The sequence below is a fragment of the Neolamprologus multifasciatus genome, chromosome 3 (assembly GCF_963576455.1).
Source record: "Neolamprologus multifasciatus chromosome 3, fNeoMul1.2, whole genome shotgun sequence".
Classification (NCBI taxonomy): Eukaryota; Metazoa; Chordata; class Actinopteri; order Cichliformes; family Cichlidae; genus Neolamprologus; species Neolamprologus multifasciatus.
This window is the reverse complement of record NC_140441.1, coordinates 13,609,905-13,635,571: the sequence shown is the minus strand read 5'-3', so window position 1 is coordinate 13,635,571 and position 25,667 is coordinate 13,609,905. Positions and strand designations below refer to the sequence as shown.

Genomic DNA, 25,667 nt, shown 5'->3' with positions numbered 1-25,667 from the left:
CACCTGCTGCTGTCAGGCCTGCAGGTATCAGGCTGTGATGTTCTCCTTTATAGTGGACAGAAATTATTTTTTTGGAGTGGCACAAATAATTTGTGTGGCATCTTATTGAATGCAGAACAGCTGATTGTTCTGTAAATAGTTTGAAATGGTTACTTTAAAAAAGGGTAAAAGGTAAATGGCTGCAAATAACTTGTTGTTTGCAAAACTTGTACATATGATTTTAAAATTGACAATTTATATTTGCATTTAAAGTTATGAAATATGATTCATTAAACATGTTTGTGGTTGTTACAGTAAAAAAATATAACTTTTTCTACTCTGATTTTATGTTTTTTGTTTGATTTTAGATCAATTGTGTTAATACAGTATGTCAAAATGAAAACATAACTGTAAAGTCAGACACGTGAGGTTGTGCTGAAAAGAATGATACCAAACAAGGCAAATAAATAGTTTTTAAAGGTGAAATGTAGAGGAAACATCAAAAGTAGTCAAAAATGGCCAATTACACCCTGGACTCCAGAGGGTTTAACCCTTTTTTTTTTTTTAAAGTAACGCAATAGTTACTTTTCAAGTAATTAATTACTTTTAGAATCTTGTAACTCAGTTACTTTTTTGAAGAACTAGTAACTATAATTAATTACTTTTTCAAAGTAACTTGCCCAACACTGTTGGTATTGTTGGCACCTTGATTGTCAACGAGACTGTATGATGAGAAACGTCGTGCAGCAAAGTGACTGAACAAGTTGTTTTTTATTTACCGTTTCCATTGTGGCCTGGGAAAAATAGAAGCACGCCACATGAGAGAAAGCTGGAACGGTTGCGATGTGGTGGGGGCCGCTCGCTATGAATAGGTGAATGGATACTGCTCAGAAACTTGTTTATTCTCTCCTCAGTCCCACTTCTCTCTCCTCATTGGTCTGCTCCCCCTCTCCCCATTATCTACAAGCCTGTGCACTCTCACTTTCTCTTACTTGTTGAAAAAGGCCAACACTGTTGCTCCTGCTTCCCGTTCTCCTCGACATAAGAGTGAACGAAAGGCTCATTTTGTCTCCCCAGCTTAATATGAACCCGTTTCATATTAGAAATACGATGATAATGCTTTGTCTCTGCAGGAGGATATGTGCAAAAGATACAGAAAGGAGATACAGCTCACACTCTAAAAGTAGTTAGATGTCGTTATGCCAAAAGAAGGGCAGACAAAAATGTGCCAGAGATGTTGGACTTTTGTCAGGAGGAGGGAGCGTTTCACTTCAAAGGCCTTTGTTAACTATTATCAGGGGTAAAAACTGGGTCAAGCATGGAATGCTCCAATATGAATACATGAAAAACGAAACAAAGATATTCAGTAGCACTGAGTACCTGCTCCCAATTGTTTTAAACAAGTGCACCTAGATGGACAATTCAATTCAATTCAATTTTATTTATATAGCGCCAAATCACAACAAAAGTCGCCTCAAGGCGCTTCATAGATACAGAGAAAAACCCAACAATCATATGACCCCCTATGAGCAAGCACTTTGGCGACAGTGGGAAGGAAAAACTCCCTTTTAACAGGAAGAAACCTCCAGCAGAACCAGGCTCAGGGAGGGGCGGGGCCATCTGCTGCGACCGGTTGGGGTGAGAGAAGGAAGACAGGATAAAGACATGCTGTGGAAGAGAGACAGAGATTAATAACAGATATGATTCGATGCAGAGAGGTCTGTTAATACATAGTGAGTGAGAAAGGTGACTGGAAAGGAAGAACTCAATGCATCATGGGAATCCCCCGGCAGCCTACATCTATTGCAGCATAACTAAGGGAGGATTCAGGGTCACCTGGTCCAGCCCTAACTATATGCTTTAGCAAAAAGGAAAGTTTTAAGCCTAATCTTAAAAGTAGAGATAGTGTCTGTCTCCCGAATCCAAACTGGAAGCTGGTTCCACAGAAGAGGGGCCTGAAAACTGAAGGCTCTGCCTCCCATTTTACTTTTAAATACTCTAGGAACAACAAGTAGGCCTGCAGAGCGAGAGCGAAGTGCTCTAATAGGGTGATATGGTACTACAAGGTCATTAAGATAAGATGGGGCCTGATTATTTAAGACCTTGTATGTGAGGAGCAGGATTTTAAATTCAATTCTGGATTTAACAGGAAGCCAATGAAGGGAAGCCAAAACAGGAGAAATATGCTCTCTCTTTCTAGTCCCTGTCAGTACTCTTGCTGCAGCATTTTGGATTAACTGAAGGCTTTTCAGTGAGTTTTTTGGACATCCTGATAATAATGAATTGCAGTAGTCCAGCCTGGAAGTAATAAATGCATGAACTAGTTTTTGAATTACATATCCACGAACAAATAAACAGGGATCCTTTGTCAACACACTAATCGCTCTGTTGATGGTAATAGTTCTCACTAAGATAGAGGACCAATGAAAACTCAGCACCCTGATAGAGCCTAAACCACCTGGTGGACCAAAGCTGACCCAGTCGCTTGAGAAATAAACACGAGGACAGAGAAAAGAAATATGAAAATCTGCTTTTCCGAGTTGTCTTTTTGTGCAGTTTTCAAAAAGACAGCCTTGGATGGAGTTTTAATATCATCCTTAACCCTCGCACAGTTTCTCTTTTCCTGTCAGTTTCTATGAAAAACAACATGCACTCTCTCCCTCACAAACACACACTTATGCACACAGAGTCACTGTAGTTAACCATCAACGGGACAATTGTGTGCACTCAGACGGCTGTAAGAGAGAAGATGGTCTCTCAAGGTCAATATTAGCCCATTATGGTGTTATATCAAACCCTTTCAACGTGCTCTGCGTGTGTGTTTGTGTGTCTGTGGTTGTGTTCACTAACGTCTACCTCTGCGGACCTTGCTTGAATTTTAAACCTTAAAATCTAAGGTATTTTTGAAATAAGGGCAGAGTCACCGTGGCTCAAGGACACGTGATGAATTACCTGACAATACTCTAAATAAATTATTTTCTGGTCTCGGTTTTGGATAATGTCAGAAAGAAAAATAACACTAATGTGGTCATCTCATGCACACAGCCTCACACACCTGCTGCCTGCCTTTTATGTGGAGCAGTCAATCAGAAGAAAGGTGGTCTCGAGAGAGGCGCAAAGGAGCTTAACGACTGATTGTACCGATATAAGACAAACCGTTGTAGAATAAAAGAATAAAAATTTACACCTAAAAAAAAAAAGGTTTCATTTATTCCATTTAAACAAATACAGAATGATTAAAAAACAATCCTCAATTTAAACATTTATTCAAACATCAAATGCTTATAAAACAATTAAATATGTAACACCTTTAAGTACAGGATTTACAGCAAAAATGTATCTTTTGATAATGTTTCATAAAAGTACTTAAGTTTGAATAAAACACGAGTTTGAACTTAAACACAAAGTTTGAATACGTTTCAGACTTTAGTGGTGGTAATGCTTGTGGGATAGTTGACCACTACTGCCAGTTAGTTGTCTGTTTCCCCCCCACTGTCTCAGCTCCAACATCCTCCTTACCCCCTGTGTTGCAGTAGAAGGCACTTTGGTCTGGAGGATGTCCGAAGGAGCCCCATGACTGATGGAAGGGTAAGACAGTGGTGGGCTCTCTTTGATTTGAGTCACTGCCATCAATACTGGCGATCCCATGAGAGTCTGGAGGAGCAATGCTGCTATAAGATACAACCGTGCTGGGATCTAGGACGTTAGCGTTGCTGGGAACGCCGGGGTTGTTATTGGTCACAGAATTGTGGACGCTGTCTACAATACTGTTGCTGCTCGTTCCGGCAAAATCGGAGGAGGTAAATGCTGGAGCCGGAGCTTGGGCTGGGAGCAGATTACTAGCTGGGGTGGGCATGAGGTTGGTGGGACGACTGAGGGCCAGACGCTGGGTGAGGAGCTGGTGCTGCAGCCGCCTGTCGGTCCAGTCCTCCTGAGGCTGGCGATGGATCTTCATGTGAGCGTTACGGGACTTGATTTTGTAGAACATTCTGGAGCAAACAAGGAGGGGAGGGAACGACAAATTTAAAAGAATGCTTGACAATGAAAACCATCTGTTTGTTTGCCCTGATGCCAAACACAGAAAAAATTTTGTTGCAAGCTTCCTTTCTTATGACTGGTGCTACTTACTTGCCACACAACTTGCAGGGGAAGAAGCTAGCCAATGGGGTCACAGGAACAGCCCCCTCCAGAGCAAACTGTTTGTCCACTGGCTGACAGATGGGCGTCATCTAAAGTAACAGGAGCACTTAAGAGTTAGCATTCTCTGACTTGTGAGCTCCATTCATGTGACGCATTTAATGTTAGACGACACGAATAGTCCAAATACCCTGTATCCTATTAGCTTCTAATCTATAATATCATGAGAACAGACAAACCACCACAGGAACTAACAACAGGGAGAAAGAACGCTGGACATGGGGCATTCAAATGCAAAATAAATAAACAGAACATGTTGACAAAAGGGGAAAAAAAAAATGCAATTTTAAGTTCCTTGTGACTTCTTTTAGTGTTTCTTACACTTTTCTGCTGACCCAGCTCTCCATCTCGTCGCTCGTCCTCCTCCTTTTGTTTCTTCTGCTTGTCCTGCAGCTTTTTGCTCAGGTAGTAAAACTCGACACATTGACACACTGTCTTAGTCCTCACCTGAAACACACACACACATACCAATCTCGATTTATTGCCACATAACATATATCTTACACCGTGACACAGGAATATAAAAGCAGTCTATGCTTCTGCTGTAAATATGGCTAAAAAGACCCTATGAACTGACATGTGTCAGGAAGCAAAGAATCACCTGACACATTCAGATATTTCTTCCAGACTTTTCGTGTGCAAACTGCTTCTCTTGTGAATCGAGTTGCAACATGTACTTGGCTCGCTGATGGCTCAGGCGGTGAAGCCACTGCCTTTTGTGTATGAAAGGTTAGTAATTTGATCCTTAAAGTGCCAAATTGCCCTTTGGGGAAGACGATGCAGTCCAGTAATATGCATGGTGAAACACCAAAAATGAACAGGTATAGGCAAGAAGAAGAAGAAAATTGCATCTGAGGAACATACTGTTTCACCCTGAAGTAACCACCCAGCAGATTACTTGTGGTGCTGATGTTCTGTTTTTCATTCTATGCGCTGATTTGACCCACAAATAGTTATTTTTATCTCAGTAAACTGCTGGCTGATTATGTGACCATGATTATGTATCATCGTGTTGCACAAACAACAACCGTTTGTTGTGTTTTACCATTTTCTGTATGAGTGAAAAGTCTTTTCCATAAGTCCCGAGAGCGTCACCGAAGAGAGTCTTTTCAGTATCTGTCCAAAGATCACAGCCTACACACAACAAGAGAGTGGGAAGGGACAAAAGGTGCATGAGAAATCAAAGGAAATGCTACAGGGTCACAGTAACATATTAAGCAATGCTACCACATGTAGTAACTTGACAGTGAAAGACAAATAGATGAACAGTAAGTCTGCAGTCTGTCTCTGCGAACAGTACTGCCTGCATTTAGAGTATTAAAGCTTTTTTTACAGGAACACATGGGTACTACCATGCAAAACAATGTCCATTCTGTACTTTACATGGTTCTTAGTGGATTTAAAAGCACCAGGCAAGGAGGAGGGGCTGTGGTATGTGATTGAGGTCGAGAGAGAGAAGTCTGAGCTACAATGCCTTCATTGTACGCGCAGTGAGAATTGTTCTGCCTTTGCTGTCTCACATTGCTTAGTGTTTCAGAGAAACACAAGAGGTAAATGCCTATGATCACAACATGTTTTAGCTAGTTTTGCTTCACCGCTTTTTGCCGTTACCTTGTTATTTAGATAGTTAGTTAGAAAAACTGTATCCCATCTGAACACAGACCCATGTCCAGATCATGTGACTTCTTTTAATCTTCTGATATAGATGGCTATAGACTAGGGATGCAACGATACCAATTTTTTTTTAACTATTGGCACTGTCTCGAGCTGTCAGAATAATAAATAAACACTTCTGTTTGGAATAAAATAAACACAAATTAGGTTTGAGAATAAAATAAACGTTTACATTGTTGCAGAGTGTCCATATTGTAAACAAACAAACAAAATAACGAAAGTATTTGGCATTGACGAACGAACTCCTCATCTGCCCGTGGATCATCAGTCCACTGTGCCGTTAAACCAAGGACTGACATCGCGCACACACTGCTTGTCTTTACCTCTTTAGAAAGTTTTGGCACCATTATCTCCCTGATGTGTGGGCGGCTGGGAATTTCATATCGCAGCTCGAGTATGCTGAGAAGAATCCTACGTTTTCCACGACCGGCATTGGCTGGTCATCCAGAGCGATAAAATGAGTCAGAGCCTCTGTTATTTTAACTGCCCGTGGATTTTCTCTTGACATTTTTCATCATTTTTCCAAAACCTGAGTTAAAGTTGGCTGTTCCGCACTGCTGACATTTTGTTTAGCCTAGCTACAGCAGCCTCCAGTTTCTCTTTTTTTATCTGGAGCCGCCAGTCTCACTCGCCTAACCCTGGATGTCCCCCTAGTGGCCAATCTAAAAAAACTACAACAAAAATGACAAGCCACCCTCTGATTAATGAAATAAGTTAGTATCGGTTAACTTTTACGAGTATGAGTACACACACATTTTACAGTATCGGCCCCGATACCAGTATCGGTATCGGTGCATCCCTACTATAGACACATTAACCCCTCCAATCAAACTGTTGCAAAGACAATTTTTGTTTTCCTCAGAGGCAAGCATTCACCAACAAGAACATTTTTTATATGCATAACAGCAAAACAATAATATTAATAATAATAATAGTAATTATCATCGTCGTCATCATCACCAAGTAAAAAGTTGGGTTGGAGTAGTGGTGGACAGAATAAAAAGTCATGCAACATGTCCATAGTTTTATGCCAGCATGATACTAACATATAATTTTCATAAAACCAAAAACTATTGTTTTTAATGTTACAAGTAGGTGTGCTTAGTCCATGTAAATGGTATTTTTTTTCTGGGTAACTAGACACTGTCAATCCAAAGAGTCATCTAAGCAGGTGAGTTAAACTGAGGTCAAAGGTTACCAGAGTAGTGGTAGTCTCCTGCTGGTGATGGCTGTGAGAACAACAGCATCTCCAGTGTTGCCTGCATAGGAGGGAGTGAGATGGAGAGAACAAAAAATGAGGGATGCAACATTGCCAAGAAAGAAAGAAAAAAGAAAAGGTTAAAGAAAAGGAAGAAAGACTTCCTACCATTGTGTCTCCCTGGCAAGAGTGCAGACAGTGCAGAGCCAGCTCGGAGTTACTGCCTCCCCCTGGTAGGCAGCTGGAACTGCACATGGACAGCAGCTTCTCCACTGAGCATCAACACAGATAAACCCAGTAAATTTTAATCAGTTCAGTACCATTTTAGAGACACTTTATTATTTTGCTCACTTATATCAACTTGTTTTAAATTCAGCCCTGACATTTCCTGACATTTAGCTTCCCTAAAATGTTGAAAGTCCTTGAATTCCACAACATTTAAAGTGCAATCACTGTCCTGAGCTGGACTGTATTTTTGTGTGCTGCTTACCTTGACCTGGTAAGTCACCAGTTTCTTCTTTCTTGTCCAATGGTTTCCAGAGTAACTGTTCCTTAAGGGACTCTTCGTCTGGTGACCGCAGCCCTGACTGTTTGCCATCGGCTAAGCATGGAGGAAGATTAGCCTGGAAATCTGGACCCACATTGACAAATCTGGAAGCAGGGGAACATAAAGAGAAACTTTAAACTACCTAAATATATATACGTTGATGTGTTAATGCTTTCTCATTAACAAAACATCTGTAGCTCTGATTCTCTATAACTATTATCCCAGCCAGCAGTACAGTAACAACTGTTGTATTACTGCCACTACTCTTCTGATATTTAGCACTTTACTTACGGAAACACGCTGCACTCCTCTTCGCCCTCTTCTCCACACGCTGTTCCTTCCTCTCTGTGATGGAGACCTGAAATGGAGGTGAAGAGCCCAGTTCCTCTGCGGGCAGGATTGAGGAGCGGATAAGGAGTGTAACAAACCCTCTTCAGTCCTCTGCAGGAGCGAAGCAGGCTGGAGAAAGGCTTTCCAGTGTAGACTGGCTTGTCTTGTTGCTTTGAGAACAAAAGGAAAAAAATGACACTGATATCCTTGATGATCTAAGGCACGATAATCTAACATTTTGGGGCGAGACTTTAGAAACATCTGCACAGTGGTCTAAGTGTAAGAGCTGACGGGATCAGAGATACTTCTGTGCTACAAATACACAGAAAAGGCCAACATCACGTATGCTGAATGATCATGTGTGTTCTCATGTACGCCGAGACAAATATGAAGCGTGCCCGAGCAACAGCCTACTCTAACTTAAAGCGAACAACAGGCCTATCACCATTTCCATGTCTGTCTCATTTACACAGTTTATCTACTCAACATGTCTAAAAATAAAAACCCAGACTAAAGCTGCGGTTTTAGAAGCAGTAATGCAGTTGGAGCTAACGTAATTTCTTGACAAAGAAGCATTTAGGCATCCGCCCACTTTGACTGCGACGCCTCTCCAGCTGTAGCGAGTCTCGCCTGCCTCCTCGCTAACTGATCTCCCGAGTTTAGGCCATGGAAGAGTAACGGTGAGAAAATGTGTCAATTAAAACACAGCAGCATGCTACGGCTTATATTTTTATTACATGTGTTTTCTTTTAGTTTCACATCTTCAATGAGACATGAAGTTTGCGTCTGTACTACTTCTGTAATGGATAGGTAATTTTGTGCCTCAATACTCTAACATAGAGAACAATAACAAGGCTCAAAATTGATCTTGTAAAATTTTGCATGCAAAGATGTTCTCAAGTATGATTTAGCAACATATATAAAATTATATATTCTAATGTAGGTTATCAATCATCTGAGGTTTTATTTTTTATGCAATCCTACAACCTGAGAACCTGATTCGTCTTAATGCAGACCAAAGCTGGACCTCACAGTCCTGGATATGTGAAGACAAAGCTGATATTGCTTTTGTTGTCTGAAACCCAGCGTATCAATGCATATGTTTAAAACGTCTCTAATTATTTCACGTGATGGTAAGTGTGCTATACCTGCAGATTTGACTGGTTTAGACTGGCGGGTCCATTCCTTACTTTCTGGGTGAGAACATGAGGAGATGTCTTTTCTGATGTCTCGTGATGTTCCCCAGACGGATGATGGGGATGAGAGGGAAGATGGAAAGGGGAATTGGGGGATGGCCCACTGGAGGAGCATAGAGCTCTGGATTGGTGAAGGGATGAACGATGGGAAGAGGGCGTAAGCAGGGTTGATTCAGGAGACTGAAGAATGTCGCGTGCGGCTAGAAAAACATAATCGGGAGGAAGAAATTAGTAAAGGGAGTGCAGTGAGTGTGCATGCAAATAATGAGGCTGTTTTATTATTTACTGATTTGTCTGACTGTCTAATTCCAAGGCAAGCAGACACAGACAAACAAAATCATCAAAAAGTCATTATATCTGTGCACCAACAAAAGCGAGAAAAAAGTGAGAAAGTAACACTAAAGTCTCTCTGTTACGCAGAAAAACAACGATTAAGTTTCAAGAAAAACCCGCATTTAAACTCTGCTCATTTTTGACGAGCTTGTTTTCAAATGTATGTATGAAATGCATCTATTACGAATGGTTCTGGTTGTGAAAATGTGAAAAGTGAAACCCTGATTTGCATAAGGGAAATGGGAAACTTAACACGCACACCTACAAAAACCCACATGTCCCGTAAATTTACATGTGGGCATTAACCTGTGGTTTTTGATCAGTGGGGAAAATAAAGGTAATTAAAGGGGACACAACATGGGAAGAAGGTAAAAAAAACAAAATCGCTGTTTACTTAGACTCAGGCAATTTTTCTTTGTGTTTCTAAAAATACACCACCTCCCACAACACAAGTCTGAACATAATATGAATCCAGATTAAAAGTTGGTCTTTGTTTGTTCATTTCATTGTCATATTAGACTCAAACGTATTGACTACTTTTTATCGATTAGTAAATCAGTACTACAGTAATACTGTCAGCAGCCTGCCAGTTCTTGGGAAAAGGATGCTTTATAAAACAGGCTGTGAATGTGTACAGTTTATTTTAAATAGACTTGAATACAAGTGGAAAATTAATTTAAAGTAAATTCTCCTAAAAATTCAGTCAGTTCTACTCTCCTTTAAATATATGTGCTGTAAAATTTCATATTAGTTTAAAACTAATATTTAAAGTCAAAGCTAAGAGCAGTTTTTTTGCTAAAACTGTATGTTTATATATGCAAATTAGACACTATCTCATTTAATATGCATTAATTTGCATAAATATCCAAAAGCACAAATGTTAAAAAATGAATAACTAAATGTGTATTTGATATTTTATTTTAGTCTGAAAGTTAAAGAAGTGAAATAAAACAAAATCTTAAAAATTGGCCTCTACAGGGGAAAAAACCTGATTCTTTTTTCTCAAACAGTCAAATAAACTATAATAAAAATCCCCCTCTTACCCTGCAGGTGGTCTTTATCCTTCAAGCTTGAAATGTATACTTCTGGATTCTTACTTCATTATTTCATTAAAAAAAAAAAGCTATACGATACCTGTCATGTTGCCATAGTCGTCACCATGGGAGGCTCTTACGTTGCATTCCGTGTTGCCGGGGTCACCAGATGACTGTGGAAAGCTGTGCGACAGCAGTGGAAGCTTCCATATCATCCCAGAGGAGTGGACAGAAGGTGCGGATGAGATGCGGGAGGCAAAAAACTGGAGCATACTAAGTGATTCTCCCTGAGAGACTGAATGTCCGGTGCCCCCGTATCCACTGGGCGAGTCCATTTTGGAGGGCGAGTGGGGTGGAGGAGGCAAAGGTGTGGGAGGAGGGCTAAGAACAGAAGGCATGAAGTGAGAGGATGTGGGAGGAGAGGGGAAAGATGGAAGAGAGGAGGGGTGAGCAGGGGAAGAAGAAGAAGAGGAAGAGGGAGGCAGATAGGAGTCTGAGTCAAAAGCACAGCTTTGCCTTGACTTGACCAGTCCTGGGGTTTCGCCTCTCCCTACTCCAAATTCCCAGATTTGTCCAGAGGGATCTCCACCGGGTATCACAGGAAATCTTCTCTTTCGCTGGGAGAGAAAGGCCTCAGAGAAGGAATCCAGTTTCTGAGTGTATGTCCTGTTGTTGATGCCGATAAGCGACCTCTGCGGGAGGGCCCCTGAGGCCAGCGCGTGGTTGACCGCTGATGCTCTCCACCTCGCCTCTCCCTGACTTGAGGGAGAGACATTAAGCCAATGTCCCTCAGCCTCTGCTGGCTGAAACTGAACCTCACCCGAGCCACAATTGGGCCCATAATTGTCGTCTCTCCCTAAATAATTATCACTTGTTCTTGCGTCCATCATACAATAATCTACACTGCTGTCATTAAAGCTGACTGTACCAGTTCTGTTGCAAGACCCAGTTTGTTTAGGAAAGTGGCTAACGTTACCCTCCCTGTTGTAAACCACAGTGTCACTTTTAGCCTCACTCTTTACGTGAGCATAATTATTATAGGGTGCTCTGACTCTACGCCTCGCTCCTTCCTCACTCGGACAGTTTATCGTGTAAAAAACATCATTTGTGTTACTGTAACAATCACCTTTCCCATCTGTGGTGCTTTCACAACTATCCTTATCCTCCCAAGCTTCCTTTTTGCCATACCAAGAGTCGTCAAAATGACTGCCTAAGGCACCGTCTCCATCAAGGTGGCCAAAACTAGCATCTCCATCCAAACTGCTGGCACTCGTGCTTAGGAACACTCTGTCCCCCCCAGTACTCGACTTCCTCGTCACAGAGGAGGCGTTTGATGTCAGGAACGAAGCAGTGGATTCTTCCCCTCTACACTCGTACTGCTCCAGAGGATCCTGGCCAGGCTGAGATGACAGATATCCCGCTTCAGAGCCTTGACAGTTGGCAAAGGTGAGAGAAAACGATGGACGGTGGCGGTGGTGGTTGAGGTTGGAGAAAGACTGGGTGGACGATGAACGATCCTCCATAATGGGCCTCTGGATTTTGCTAGAGTGCCTGAAGGCAACAAAAACAGAGCTTAAGTATGAAAACATAAATTTGATAAACAAGTATCCAATTAGCCGTCTGTGCAAAGTAGATGACTTGTGTGTGTTGTGTAGTGTTATGCTTTGTGTTCCTGTTACAATCAAAACAACCAAGCAAGCAGCACTAACATAGCTGGGTCATTCAAACAGGCCTACAGACTCACACATGCATCAACTTACTAACCACAGCATCAAGCTAGCAACATGTTATTTAACTTTATTTTTAAATGGCCTGATGATTTCTTACTCTGCTGTTTCTAAAACAAAGCATCATGAATCAGCCAACGGTAGTCTTCACGCCGTGACACTAACTGCTGCAGTTCTTAACTATTAGAGACTTCTTTTAAATGTCTATTTTAATTTTTCTAATCATTCACATTCCTGTTGAGCATTTACACTAACACAGTTTTGCACCTTATTTAATCAGATCATCAATGAGATAGTAAATGTCCGCAACGTAGACTAAAGAAAAATGCACGAACGCTGCACGAAAACCAGAGAAGTGACTGAAGAGAAAGGCATTTTCCTACCAGTCGGTGCTCTGTTGAAAAGAAAAATTAATACGCTCCTTCAGTTTCATGACAGTCACTTCTCTTTCTGATACTGTGATTGACATTATACTGTTCAAGTACAGATATTTACATTGCATTAAATCTTTAAGTCTTCATTGGTTTTTCTTCTTTCTTTCTTGAAACCACACTCTGCTCTAAATAGGACACTGAGTGAGTCAGACAGAGAAAGAACCAAGTAAGATGAGATGAAGCGACAAATACACTGTAAACGTATTGAGGTTTTTTTTCTTTTCTTTTTTTTTTTTACCAGTCTTTGGCGCTTAATTTCCTTTTCACAGAAGTTTGTCTTCTGTTGTTCATTTTTTCGGATTCTTATTGTTCTTCTTACTGCTGTCATCACTCGTTCTGCCTCTCCACCGTCTCGACTGCTCGTCTAATTATTTCCCCTTTCAGATTTTCGACCTCTCACACAGTCCTTCCTACTACCTCTCTCTCTCTCTCCCCTTGCTGTGCATCCTTTGACAGTACACACACACATTAACACACGCACGCACACACAGTCTGTCGCACTTGAAGCAAAATGGACAGCTCTTATAGTCTTTTTCACAGCGATACACTAATTTACCGACTTACTTACTCACTGAAAACAGATGTACACACACGCACTCGCGCACACACTCTGCCTTTCACACTCACACACACTTGCAGGTGTCAAAGAGGACCAGCGGGGTAGTGATGTTGCCTCGCTGCCTTTTCGTCGTCGTGGTAACCACATCCTGAGGAAACAAACGCTGACGGATCTCCCTCCTTTCAGCTATCTTTATCTCTCTGCCCCCCTCCTCCATCTCTCTGTGTCTCTTTCCGCCTCTTCGCCTGGCCTTATCTCTTTGTTTCTCTTTTCTCACTGAGCGCCCAACTTTGTTGTCTCTCATGCCGTCTTTCTTCCTTTCTTCTTTCGCCTCCTTTTTTTTAATCTCTGCCTCTTCTTTTCTTTCTGTCCCTTCATTTGTTGTCAACTTTTTAGTTTATGCTGGGTTTTTTTGAGGGTGTGTTCAAAAGCAGTTCGTCACAGACTCTGGAGTAATAACAGTTTTTAATGTTATATACATATAGCTATAGGTTTGCTACATGGGCTGCATTTCTACGGCTCAGTAACCAACTCTGACCATGTAACAAGTACTAAAAGTACTTGTGTGTTTCTTTCCGGTACACATGGTGTGGTTCAGTATATATGGATGTACATGCATTGTCTAGCTACAGCACACTTTATGTGTGTGTGTGTGTGCGTGTGATATAGAAGGAGTGCGTGTGCAGAGGCGGTAGCATACATGTTTACCAGATCAAGATTCTCCGGCTGAGTCAGCTGACAGGAAGTGAGAAAGAATGAAACAGGAAGGAAGACGGCGACAAACGATGAGGTTCAGGGAACCCTCTAAACACTGCAGCCCCACCCACTTACCCACCCACTCACCAGCCACACACACACACACACACACACATAGTATGCACCTTTAACTGCTAATCTGTCATTTTCTGCCTTTGTTATGTCATGTAGTCACCTTAAAAGACCAACTCACGACCTCAGACACAACCACCGGCAGGTCCACAGTTCTGTGAGCTGCAACGTTTGCCACAAAGACGCACACGCACACGGTCATATTAACACACATGAGACCATGAGGGACTCGAGTCCTTAAATATATTACAGTGAATTTAAAATGAGCCTTCTGCGTCACCGCCAAGGATCTAAATATACTATGTGGCTAACTGACTGGCAGTGCTAAGGTATAAAATGCTTTGTGGTTGGTGTAAAAAACATAAGGGTTGGAAGTATGAGCAGTTAAAAACAACAAGACGAAAAAGTAGTGAACTAAGGATTTGTAAGTGATCCAGGTGAAGCGAATCTGACATGTATATATGTATAAGATCTGTGCAGTGTATACAGTCAGCAGTCACATGTATATAAAATTATATACAGCTCATAAAACTGGAACCAGCTGTACACATATAACCTGTGCCAATGTGCTCTCTTACTTTAAATATCTGTGTAAACATTAAACGCATATTTTTCAGGTGCATGAGTTTCTTTCTACCTATTAAATCAACAAAAACGAAGTTCAACAAACCTACATCATCAAACTATCCTAGACAGTTAAATTAGGATGCCTGTTTGATTAATAGCCACACTAGCCGGGACATTTACTGTCCAACTGCTCACATTTGGAAATATTTCAAGTCCAGTCCTTAGAGAGGTGGGTGACTTTGTAATAAATGAAGAATTGTTATAAGTACTGCATGATCCAATAATCCAGCAACAATCATAATCAGTATCTGAGTGTGTAGGTGGTCATGTTAATGCTGAGGTCACTTGTACAGTGTGATTACACACTGGAAACCTCAGTATTAACATGCATAATAGATAATGCAGTAACTACTCAACTGTCTGACAGATCAACCTCAACATTAGCATATATGTTAAATGCCCATATTTTATTTCTATAAATTACAAGGTCTTCTTTCAAGGCTTCGTGGTGGCCGGAGTGAAACATTTCATCAGATTTTAAACACTCGATTTTAAATACGACACACGCTGCCTGTTTCTGTAACAGTGCTGAGAGATTGCTGTCCCTATTTTTTAAAATCTTTTTTAATGTTTGTCTTTGACGCCTTTCAAATACCAAAAGACCAAATGCAGTACAGTGAACTGGTAACTGGCATGAAGAGTCTTTTCTGCCAGAGTTTACTAAACTTCTGCAGTTTCTTTAGTTGTAAAGATGAACTTGAATCACCACAGTGGGTTTCCGAGGCTCTTTAGCTCTAACCTAACATTACTACTTTGATGATCATGCCAACATAAAATTATAGCTGTATGGAATCATGTATTTCAATACTAAAAAGGGCAGTAAACTAAAAGCTTTATTATTACTGTTATTATTACAATTTAAAATTGTTCTTCACCTCACTAACGTATTACGTTCAGGGCTTAAAAACCTCAACTGCTCTAAAGACCCTTTAATTACAGAGATTTCTTATGTTGTGTCTGAATCTGATGCAAACGAGTGTTTGCATAAATAAATTCACCTTGAGAAAACAGCCGGATTTAAAAAAAAGTGTGAATGAAAGAATGTGAAAGGATAAAAGGGAAGTGCGGAGGAGGATGTACGGGGGAGACGTTTCTCTAGTTTTCTCTTGAATTCACCCTGAAAACCTGCGGGAGCAGAGGAGGGGGAAAGAGTCGAGCACTTCTGGACTTTTTTTTTCTCGTGTTTTCTCTCCGAGTCGTATCTCTGTTTGTCTTCCGTCACTTATAAAAAAAAAAGAGCGATGACTAGCGGGAAGAGAGGAACGTAATGGATTAGAGAACTTGAAACAAACACGAAGCAGACAATTTCACTAAAAAATGCCGTTTGAAAAGTGCCTCTCACTAACCTTGTCGATCTTCTGTCCTACTACGACAAAATCTAACATCGCCTAAAAAGTCATACAGTGTATATAATGAAACTGCTACCAAACTGCTCAGCATACAACTAGCAGGTGAGACAGATTGTTTTTCGAAACAGGAACGCGTTCCTTTATTAAAGTATATAATAAGATGCGCAGAGAGCGTAAGTCGAGAGCTTCCCTTTCATTAACAATTTAGAAACACACCGCATCTACAACAATGTCAAACCTACATTAGACTTTTACAACAAAAAGCTGAAGAAAGTTGTTATTTTTAAAGTATTAGTTGCACACTTAAGAACCAGCGCAGTGACGCTCTAGCTTTGGGGTCCTAACCATTGATTTATATGTGCAACTATGTTTATTCTCACAATACAAACGCAGAAACACCAGACGTCTACAGCTTTGGTTGAAATGTAAAGCGAGTGGAAGGAAAGTTCTAAAACCACTACACTGAAAACTGATGTATTTCATGCAGAAACCTCTAAGGCTGGAAATATGGCATATTTTCCTCTTCGTGCATTAGTCATTCCCCAAACTAGGGGAAAAAAAGAAGCTTATTACTTAAAAACAAGATCACAGGGCAGAAGAGAAAATGTTCAGAGACCCCGCTGCGTGCAAATGTACTCGAGGTGCTACAGACCTCTTTCATGTAAAATTTGTGATTCTTCGTCTTCTTCTCAAGTTAACGACTTAAAAGAAAGCGCAAAAGGTTTTAGCCTAGTATAAAAGTGACAAGTTATTTTCATTTAAAAACGTTTAAATGGAAAAAAAAATTATAAATGGAGAGCTATAATAAACCAACACTGTTGAGAAATCTCCCATTAGAATGTTTCGGCCTTTCAGAAGCTGCAGAAGTCGTGAAACCTGTTTGAATATGATGAAAGATTTTTCAAAACGTCGAGTTTTCTGCTGCATGATGTTTTATGTACATAGGTGCAGACAAACGGCAACGTTACGGTCATGCTCGCTGAAGGCCGAGCTGGGGAATAGATATTTAAATGTGGAGTCTTATCCCCACGCATGGATATTGGATAAAATCTCCAATAAGAAGCCATTTAGTAACACAAGCTGCAACTTCTGTTAACACCTTGGCTTTCTGGGCCAGTAATCAGTGGTATTTACTACTTTTGCTACACAAGTCCTCAGTATTCTCGAGTTGAACTACACCCAGCTTGAGCAAGGAGCTCAGCTGCATACCTGTAAAGTTTAGTAACTTCATTTTGCACTGCTGTCACACTATATCGTTGAGAAAATATCAATATCAAGATGCACAGACACCTGCGAAAGTACTCACAAGCGGCTTTGTGGTAGTTCCTGTTACAGACGATGTCTCCGGGACTACATGACACACACACAGAGTCACCGGGTAAAAAAATGAGACCAGCTACACTATCATAGCAGGTAACAATCATGAGTCAAACCTATTTAGCACACAGCTGCAAAGCTCTCCGTTTTAAATTACATCCATTTGCACGAAGGTCACAGGGGTCAACTGATGCTGTAGCAGAAGAATCAACGCAATGCAGAACATACAAGAATTTATCCCCTTAACTTCTAACTTAAGTAGTGAAAGCAAACGGTTTCACAGTCGCAGACAGTGTTTCTTGACAGGCTTGGATTAACTGTGGATTGCATGTCTCATCAAAGCCATCTTACATCATCAAATAACCTGCTTATCTATCATAGTCAATCAAATTAATAAAGTCTGAATACAGTTATGCACGGAAACGACCTGTTTCACAAGCCTTGTTATTCCTGCTAAGTACATGGCATTTAAAATCAAATACTTAAAGTGAAATAAGGAATCTTTAGTTTTGTTCTTGGATATTTGAGTCTCACACTGCTGGTTTCACAAGCCTAACCGTGACAACTCCACAGCTGTGTGGGAAATTTCATTAAAAGTCAAAGATCTTTGATCGATGAAGCCTCTACAGCTTCATCAAGATTTGGGTCAGAGAGATCGACGCGTCATCGGCCAATGGATGCTCCGTAGGTAAGTATTCAATTTCTAACCTCTCTTAATGTTGTCGCCCTTTAACATCAATTTGTCAGCCGGTTTGTAAGCTTTCAGGTGCAGTAGAGACCGATTTGTTACAGCTATAGGTAGGCAGGCCAAAAAGCATAAATTCAAATGTGGACCAAATCAAAATTTGCAATAGGCCAGATCTAGACCGGAAGCCATAGTCTTCACATATATGCATTTAAAAAAAATGTTTTTTTTTTAATTTAATTTTTTTATTTTTATATGTACAGCTTTACAAATGTACTGTCAATTTTATAAAAGCTGCAATCTGTGGATAGTCGATTCTTGGGAAAATCTGGAAAACCAGTAACGCTGAAGTCGCACAACAACCGCTGAAAATGTGAAGGTCAAGTAGGGACACTGTCCAAATTATTATTCTTTTTTTCTTCTTTCTTCTCAAATGTACCCCCCAGCCGAACGTTGCCGTTGACCGTGCAGACTGCAGGACACGGGACGACCCATCAACAGCTGTAAATTCACCAGAGCTATTCTCAAATCGGAGCCATTAGATACCGCACGGGTTTTGCAGCTGAATGTCCGATCGTTCGACGCAGGCGGAACATTTTCGAATTCTCTAGAAACGTTTGTGTGTGAAAACGGCTTCAGTTTCCTAATCGCAGGTAATAGCGAGAGCTGAAACACTAAACCAAAAAGAAAGACAAAACTGACACTTTTACATCGGCTAACCGAACTCGTGCATTACCAGTGACTCAACATTAATCTTACTGAACCCTCACAAAGAAAATTGCAACTTTACCAAATCTGATGCGACTGAAATATATACCTTGGAGAAATGGGTGTAGGTTGCATTTTAATATCCAGTATAGCCCAGTTCCTATAAACTACCCTTCAGGATAGGGCGGAAAGCTGTCACAGAGCTCTGAAGATATCAAACTCATAATGGGCTTTGATTTGCAGTTCTAGAAATGCTTAATAAAATATCCTTAATTTACCCTAAATATACTATTATTATTAAGATAACCTAGTATAACTAAGCTTTCATTAAAGAAAGTGGTATTACTTTTTTTTTTTAAACAATCAGAATAAAACAAATTACACTGACATTATCATCAGTTTTCTATGTAATATATTACACTATAACCTAGTGGACAAAGAATTTTAAAACTTTTCTGTGACACAGTTAAGAGGAAACAAATTACAGCTCATAAGGATTTTTAAAAGGTGTTAAGAGTATCATGTCATCCACTATTTAAAAAGGTGCCCTTATGTACTAAAGGATACGAGTGCAACCACACAGTAACTCCGATGAGAAGAACTGTAGATGATTATCAGCTAGGCCACTGGAAACTGGTCACAAGCAGTGGTTAGGCAGTAACTGGTGCATTCATATTAGATAGCATCAACTATGAGAGAGTAAAAGCACCTTGTGCTTGCATCTACCTATGTTCTCTCTGCTGCTAATTGTATTGATGTGTTTCTTTGTTCTTAAATGATGAATTTATTTGCTTGTTATCCTCATTGTGCACCTCTTTAGCATTCCTAACACCTGTTTTACGCTACACGGTGACTTTGATGTCTGTATGAATACAATAACACCCAAGAAACAGCAGCAGAGCACAAAACACAACTCTAAATGAGAGAGAAATATTTGGGCGCCCAGAATCTTTCACGTCTTATTCTTTTATTTTTTTACGAAATTAATGCAAAAATTGAGAATTTTTCGCGACAAATTGTAAGAAAATATTCAAGGTGAAAACAAGTCTCTCCAAATGGGCCACATTGACGTTATTTTCTTGTATAAAACAAAATAATGAATTGTAGTATTCGCCACCTTTATCGTAATTCCTGCAGCAGGTTTGCAGCTAAAGAAGAATGAATCTGGTAGCTGAACTGATACATACGTATTGTGTTTTCACCCATATAAATTCACATATCACATTAATCTGTGCCTTTAAGCGCTTTTTAACCATGAGTACTCGCAATCGCAGTTTAGGGTTCTGTATCTTGCAAATTTCAGCGTTTGAACTGGAGAAGTCAGTAATTGACCCACAAAGCTTCTGATCAGCAGATGACCCAGCCCACCCTGAGTCACAGCAATTTACAAATACGTTACTTTGAACAAAGTACCAATCAGGATATGGAAATGTGAAAATGGGTGATGATTATCAGACTCCGTAAAGTCAACTGTTAGGGTGAAGTGCAAATCTTCCGTAGGCCAAGTTGTCCTGCGAGGCAGACTGTAAGAGAGGCCACCGCAACAACTGAGAGGGAGATACAGGTTTCCATGGTTGAGAAGGGAGACACTGTACTTACAAAAACTGCCTTCCGGATGCTTCACCTGCCACAGCTTTATGGCAAAGTGAAAACCGCTGTCGAAAAAAACATCACATGGCAGGTAAGAACACGTGTGGGAAATAAAGTGAAAGAAAATTCAGTCACTGAACCAAATTTGGGCTTTTTGGTTGTTCAACTAAAATCTACGGCAGACGCACTAAAAACACGCAACACGCTCCTACCCGGAGTTGTGCAGCAGCAGCGTGGTGCTTCAGGAAGGTGACTCTGCAGCAAGTATTGGAAAGCGTTTGATACTTGAAGGGGAAATCAACAAAGCAAAAAAAAACCCTACGCTCCCTGATTTAAAAAGTCAGTGTCAAGAGTAAGTGGAGGCCAAGACTGAGCATATCTAAAATGTGCTGCAAGATTGAATGTCAGTGTTCACTCACAGGCCCGACATGAGCTCTTTTTGCAAAGCCGACTGGGGTAAGAATGCATCAAAATGCTTAAAGTTGACAGAGTACGATAAGACTTTAAAGTCTGCGGCTTTATTGCATTTAAACGCGGCGGCGGTGTATTCTTGCGCAATAATTTCGTCTTGTCTTTTACTTCACTCGGTAGCGTTGAATACGTACCGTGGCCTGAACTTATATGAACAAATGATAGCATTTTTCTGGAAATCCTCCTTGCCTTTTACACCTTATGTCTGTGGGTGAAAGTAGCATGTACTGCAGCTTCTTTGGCTTCCTCATTTCACCTCCTCTTCTAGAAAGAGTGTAAAAGGCCAGAGTAATGTTAATTAAGTCATTTAAAGATAATAACTTTACTTAATTGTGGTTTCTACGGCTTGGTTTTAAAGCCGAGCATTTAAAAAAGTTCTGTATATGTGTTTTTTAATCATTGCCACAGGCGCTGAAGCCTTACTTCCTAACTTTAAAAAAAACAACACAAAAGGCAGTTGTTGCCCCCGTTCAGTCTGCAGATGTCAAAGAAGGTCACAAAAGCGGAGGAAGACAAAAATAGCAACAACAAGGAAAACTCTTCATCTAAAGTTTGGTCCACCTCATTTAAATCAACTGGGAAACGATTAACATCGCCAAAATATTCTTAAAACAGAAAAGTACAGAATCCAAAACTTCCAACACCTTGATGTTAACGGCTTCAACAAATATCGTCGAAACATTAAAAGCTGACTAAGAGCCGTTTCACACCGTTACCCCACAATGCCACATTCAATAAATACTTCATAATACACGCAGCTGTTTGTCTGGCTAATACCTACACTACAACAACTTTATATGTAGCTGGTCAGCGGTAAGCAGAGGCCCAGATTTCATCTTAACAATGTTCACAGTGAACAAAGTCAAGCTTGTGGTTTTAAGCCTCTCTCTATAAGAGCATGTTTGGTGTAAACACCAACATGTTGTGGCTAACAACACTGAAATGCTACAAGTAATGTTGAGACTTAGCAGTGTGCAGTTTGTCACTTGAAAAATATAAAAAGAAAAACATAAAAGAAGAAAAGAATTTTCTAGTTACTTTTTCAGCTGCTCAAAACATTTAATGTACGCAGAACCTACCAGTCAGACTTTCAGGAGATTAAGTGGAAGCATAAAAGTGATGCTTTTATTAAAACAGTCCAAGTAATGCGAAAGGAGGAGACGCGCCTGCATATTTAGGTCATTACTCAAAGTTTAAGAGCTGTACAAACATTATGAATCACTTCTAATACCGACTTGCAGCTTTTATAATGTATAAAATGCATATTCCTGCGAATATATATCCTATTCTTCATGGATAAATGTTGTATGTTTGAATTTAGACTGAACTAGATTAGACATAATCTACAAATATCTAATTGTTTAAAAAAAGAAAAGAAAAAAAGTCCACCTTGAATTTAAATTTTGCTGAATTTAAATTAACTGGTAAATGATGATAGCTAAGACTGGACAGGACAGGTGTGTTTCATTTCTGTGCGAGTATGCTAACTGTGCTAATGCTGGGACTCAGGGTTTTACCGTTAAATCTTCTCTAAATGTATTCTGAAAAAAGTCCTGCCCCACATCGCTTTGTTTAAAGAAACAAAAACACTGAAATTAGAACAAAAACCATCTTTTTACCTGTTAAGTTGTCATCACGAGGAGAGCTGTCCCAGTGGCAGTGAAATGCATGTGTGTATGGTCTGCTGGTAGGTAGACATGTGTGTGAGAAAAGGGGTGGAGAGTGACACGGTGAGCGAGAGAGACGTAGTTTCACCAAAGATGATCGGCCTGTCGCTCTTTCAGTCTTTGATCAACCTTGTCATAACGCCACTGTGCGTGTATGTGTGTGTGTGTATGTGTGCATGCATTTCTGTGTGTGTGTGTATTACGAGCTGTGTCATAGTGATGCTGGAAAGAAAAGAAAAAACACCCCGGCGTGTGGCTTTAACCTCACACACACACAAATACATATACATGCATACATATGCACACTTTCAGTTTGAGTGGGTGTTTTTTCTCCTCTCTCATCCCTCATTTTTTCTTATGGTCTTCTTTTGGTCTGTTTGTTTTTAAAGGGCCACACACCCAAACACACACACACACCCTAAAACACAAGCAGGACCCCAGAGAAACCCAAATGCACTGAATAATCAGCTCTTAAATACTGCAGTCTGGTAGAGAGTCCAGGTCCGATCTGTGCATGGTCAAAGTATTTGCCATTAAAACAGAATATATGGTGTTTCTCTTGTTTTCTCAGACAAGGAAGTTAAAATCAGTGTTGGTGTGGGGTTCAGTTTAAGCGAAAGGGAAAGTTAAATACATTAGAGGAAACATGCTTGTTTGTTCTCTTGCCATCAGTTAACTGAGAAGATCACAACAACTCTCATACATTTATGATGGATGGGCCGTCTGCAGCCAGCAGTGAGTGAGTACGGGAACACGGAGCAGCAGCTAGATCTTAGGGAACTAAATTCTACTTATTGGCGCCTCTAAAGCTAACAACGTAAATAAAAGTGCTTTAATAAATACACAAAATTGATTTGCAGGTGAAACCTAGTAGTGCAATTATAGCCTGGCTAATAAACTTTAATGAAACTGTAACTTCTGTGAAACTGATTTGAAACAATTGAAGCCTGGAATCAGTAATGTTGCTCATAAATAGCAATTTAATTATGAATTTATTATGTAATTTTGCCTTATTACAAGCATTTTGAAAAAGGTAAATCATCTTTCTGTCGTTAATAGGATAAAATATCAGCTAAAAAAACTAATAAAGCTTGGATTGACATTCAAAACCCGCCTAAATATGTTCATATCGCCATATGATAAATTAGATGATGTAGCATTTTAATTAGCTAAGGTGCTGCAAGCTAGTTTGTTACCTCGGCATTAAGTCAAGCTAGCTTATTTTATTTATTTATTTTTTCGGACCTATTTGTTGTTTTTATTAAAGTTCTCTGTCTCACAACAAGAAAGGGCGAACACACATTTCTTTAAGAAGTTTTTACCAATTCCAAGAGAAATATATATTATTATATTATATATATTTTTTGACTTGAACTTACCTTGTTCGGGCTTCAAGGCCGCACAGTGGGGAACGGTGTTAGCAGGAGAGGTAGGGCTGGCATAAAATCTGACTCAGAGAAGAAAAAAGACAAGAAAGGGAAAGGATAAAAACCAGTGAATAGGAGAGAAACTCAGATTATTTGATAATGGAAAAAAAAGAAATAAGGTTCTGTGTGAGCTTTGTTAGCTTAACAGAGATTTTTAACTTTTGTTTTAAGCTTAAGTTAACTTGAAGTTATTTAGCTTCTGGCTTTAGCTTCTGGCTTGCTGTAGAAATAGGTTTGGTGTCAGTATTTTTATCTGTTTATCTAAATAAAGACAATGCACAACACACTCACCGGCCACTTCGTTATGTACATGGGTTGAATTCCTCCTTAAAAAATAAATCTTATCAGTCAGTCACACCAAGTGCAGTTATGCCCGCAGACACGTTCAAGACACCATAAAGCTGAGAAAAGTGATTTAATGACTTTAAACGTGATGTAGTTATTGGTGCAAGACAGGTTGATCTGAGTATTTCAGAAACTGCTGATGTACTGGGATTTTCCCACACAACCATCTCTATGGTTTACAGAGGATGCGCTAAAAAAATAGAAAATATCAATGAGCGGCACTTCTCTGGGTTGATGTCAGAGGTCAGAGGAGAATAGCCAAATTGCTTTGAGGTGACATGAAGGCAACTGCGACTCAGATAACAATCCTTACAGAAGGGCATCTCTGGTCAAGCAGCACATAAAGCAAACGGGCTACAGCAGCGGAAGACCACACCACGTGACACCCCTGTATCCAGTAGCATCTTTTGGTGGAACGGGAGTTGAGTATCATGGATGTACAACAGACAACTGCAGCAACTGTGTGTTATTATCGCCCCAAATCTAAGAGGGAATTTTGCAGCACCCCTTTTAATCTGTGACATGAAGAATTAAAACAAGTCTGAAGGTAAATAGGTGTCCAACCCCTCCTACCGAACTCTTCTAACTAATCAAATGGCTGGTGAGTGGATGTTTTTGTACTTTACTAAGCGTTATTTTTCACACACTGTATCTATAGCTACCATAAATAAATTAAGACTTCACTTCTCCAGGGTGAATAGTACCAAATATTTAGATAGTGTTAACAAATGCATTAAACTATGTAACAAGTTTACTGTATTCTAATAAAATTTTTGCTCCTATACTAATATATGGTGATGTATATGGTGGAGTGAAAGTGATTACAACAGTAGTGTGAAACTTGTGGCCAGAGGGCCAGAACTACCTGCCAAAAGATCATATTCAGCTCACTGGATGGCTTTAAAAAATGCTGTCCAGGCTCATTAATACCAGTTAAAACCTTTGGAAAATTACAACTATTTTTAGGTCAGAATAAGTTGAATCATAAAGGTGTGAAATACCAGTATTGTTTATCTACAAAATCTATAGGTGTGACGGTTCTGCATCTTTCCACTGTGACCTGTGATGCGTTGTGTTGATGGTAGAATCAGTGTGTTGAAAATCAGTTTAAAACCCTGAAGATATCTTCAGTGATCATTAAATGAGAGGCAGTGGATCATTTAATAAATGGTCATTAAATGAGAAAAATTATTTAATAACTTTTTATAATCTTTGCGATGGACAAGTCGGAGTTAAAGAATCTACGTTTTTACACCTGAAGTCACTGGAAATTTTGGAGGGGCGTTTGTGATGTATTGATTATATAGGTAAAATAGGGCTGTATGTGTCCCATGAACTAAAACGAGTTTTACACCTTTGTTTTACACAAAGTCTTTACTTATACTTTGTATATACGAATGAATATTACCAAAACAAGAGGTGTATTAAATTGTACATTAGTATAA

At 39.9% G+C, this 25,667-nt stretch overlaps 1 protein-coding gene across 5 annotated transcripts; it reads right to left on the bottom strand.

Annotated features, from left to right (window-relative positions):
- Positions 1-725: 725 nt before the first annotated feature.
- Positions 726-24,621, bottom strand: LOC146521715 (uncharacterized). 5 transcript variants are annotated; one of them, XM_085149252.1, is made up of 12 exons: positions 24,169-24,609; positions 23,830-23,897; positions 10,589-12,039; positions 9,116-9,321; positions 7,887-8,095; positions 7,539-7,699; positions 7,217-7,320; positions 7,049-7,109; positions 5,222-5,310; positions 4,498-4,623; positions 4,108-4,208; positions 726-3,968 (listed from the first exon to the last, which is right to left on the bottom strand). In XM_085149252.1, exons 3-12 carry the CDS (start codon positions 12,009-12,011, stop codon positions 3,440-3,442), a joined length of 3,009 nt encoding a protein of 1,002 aa, XP_085005378.1. In that variant the 5' UTR covers positions 12,012-12,039; positions 23,830-23,897; positions 24,169-24,609; the 3' UTR covers positions 726-3,439. The 5 variants fall into 5 exon arrangements, with proteins under 5 accessions (XP_085005378.1, XP_085005389.1, XP_085005361.1 ...); XM_085149235.1 differs by having other exon boundaries at positions 727-3,968; positions 9,074-9,321; positions 24,169-24,606; XM_085149263.1 differs by lacking the exons at positions 23,830-23,897; positions 24,169-24,609 and adding an exon at positions 12,888-19,056 and having other exon boundaries at positions 9,074-9,321.
- Between the last annotated feature and the right edge of the window lie 1,046 nt (positions 24,622-25,667).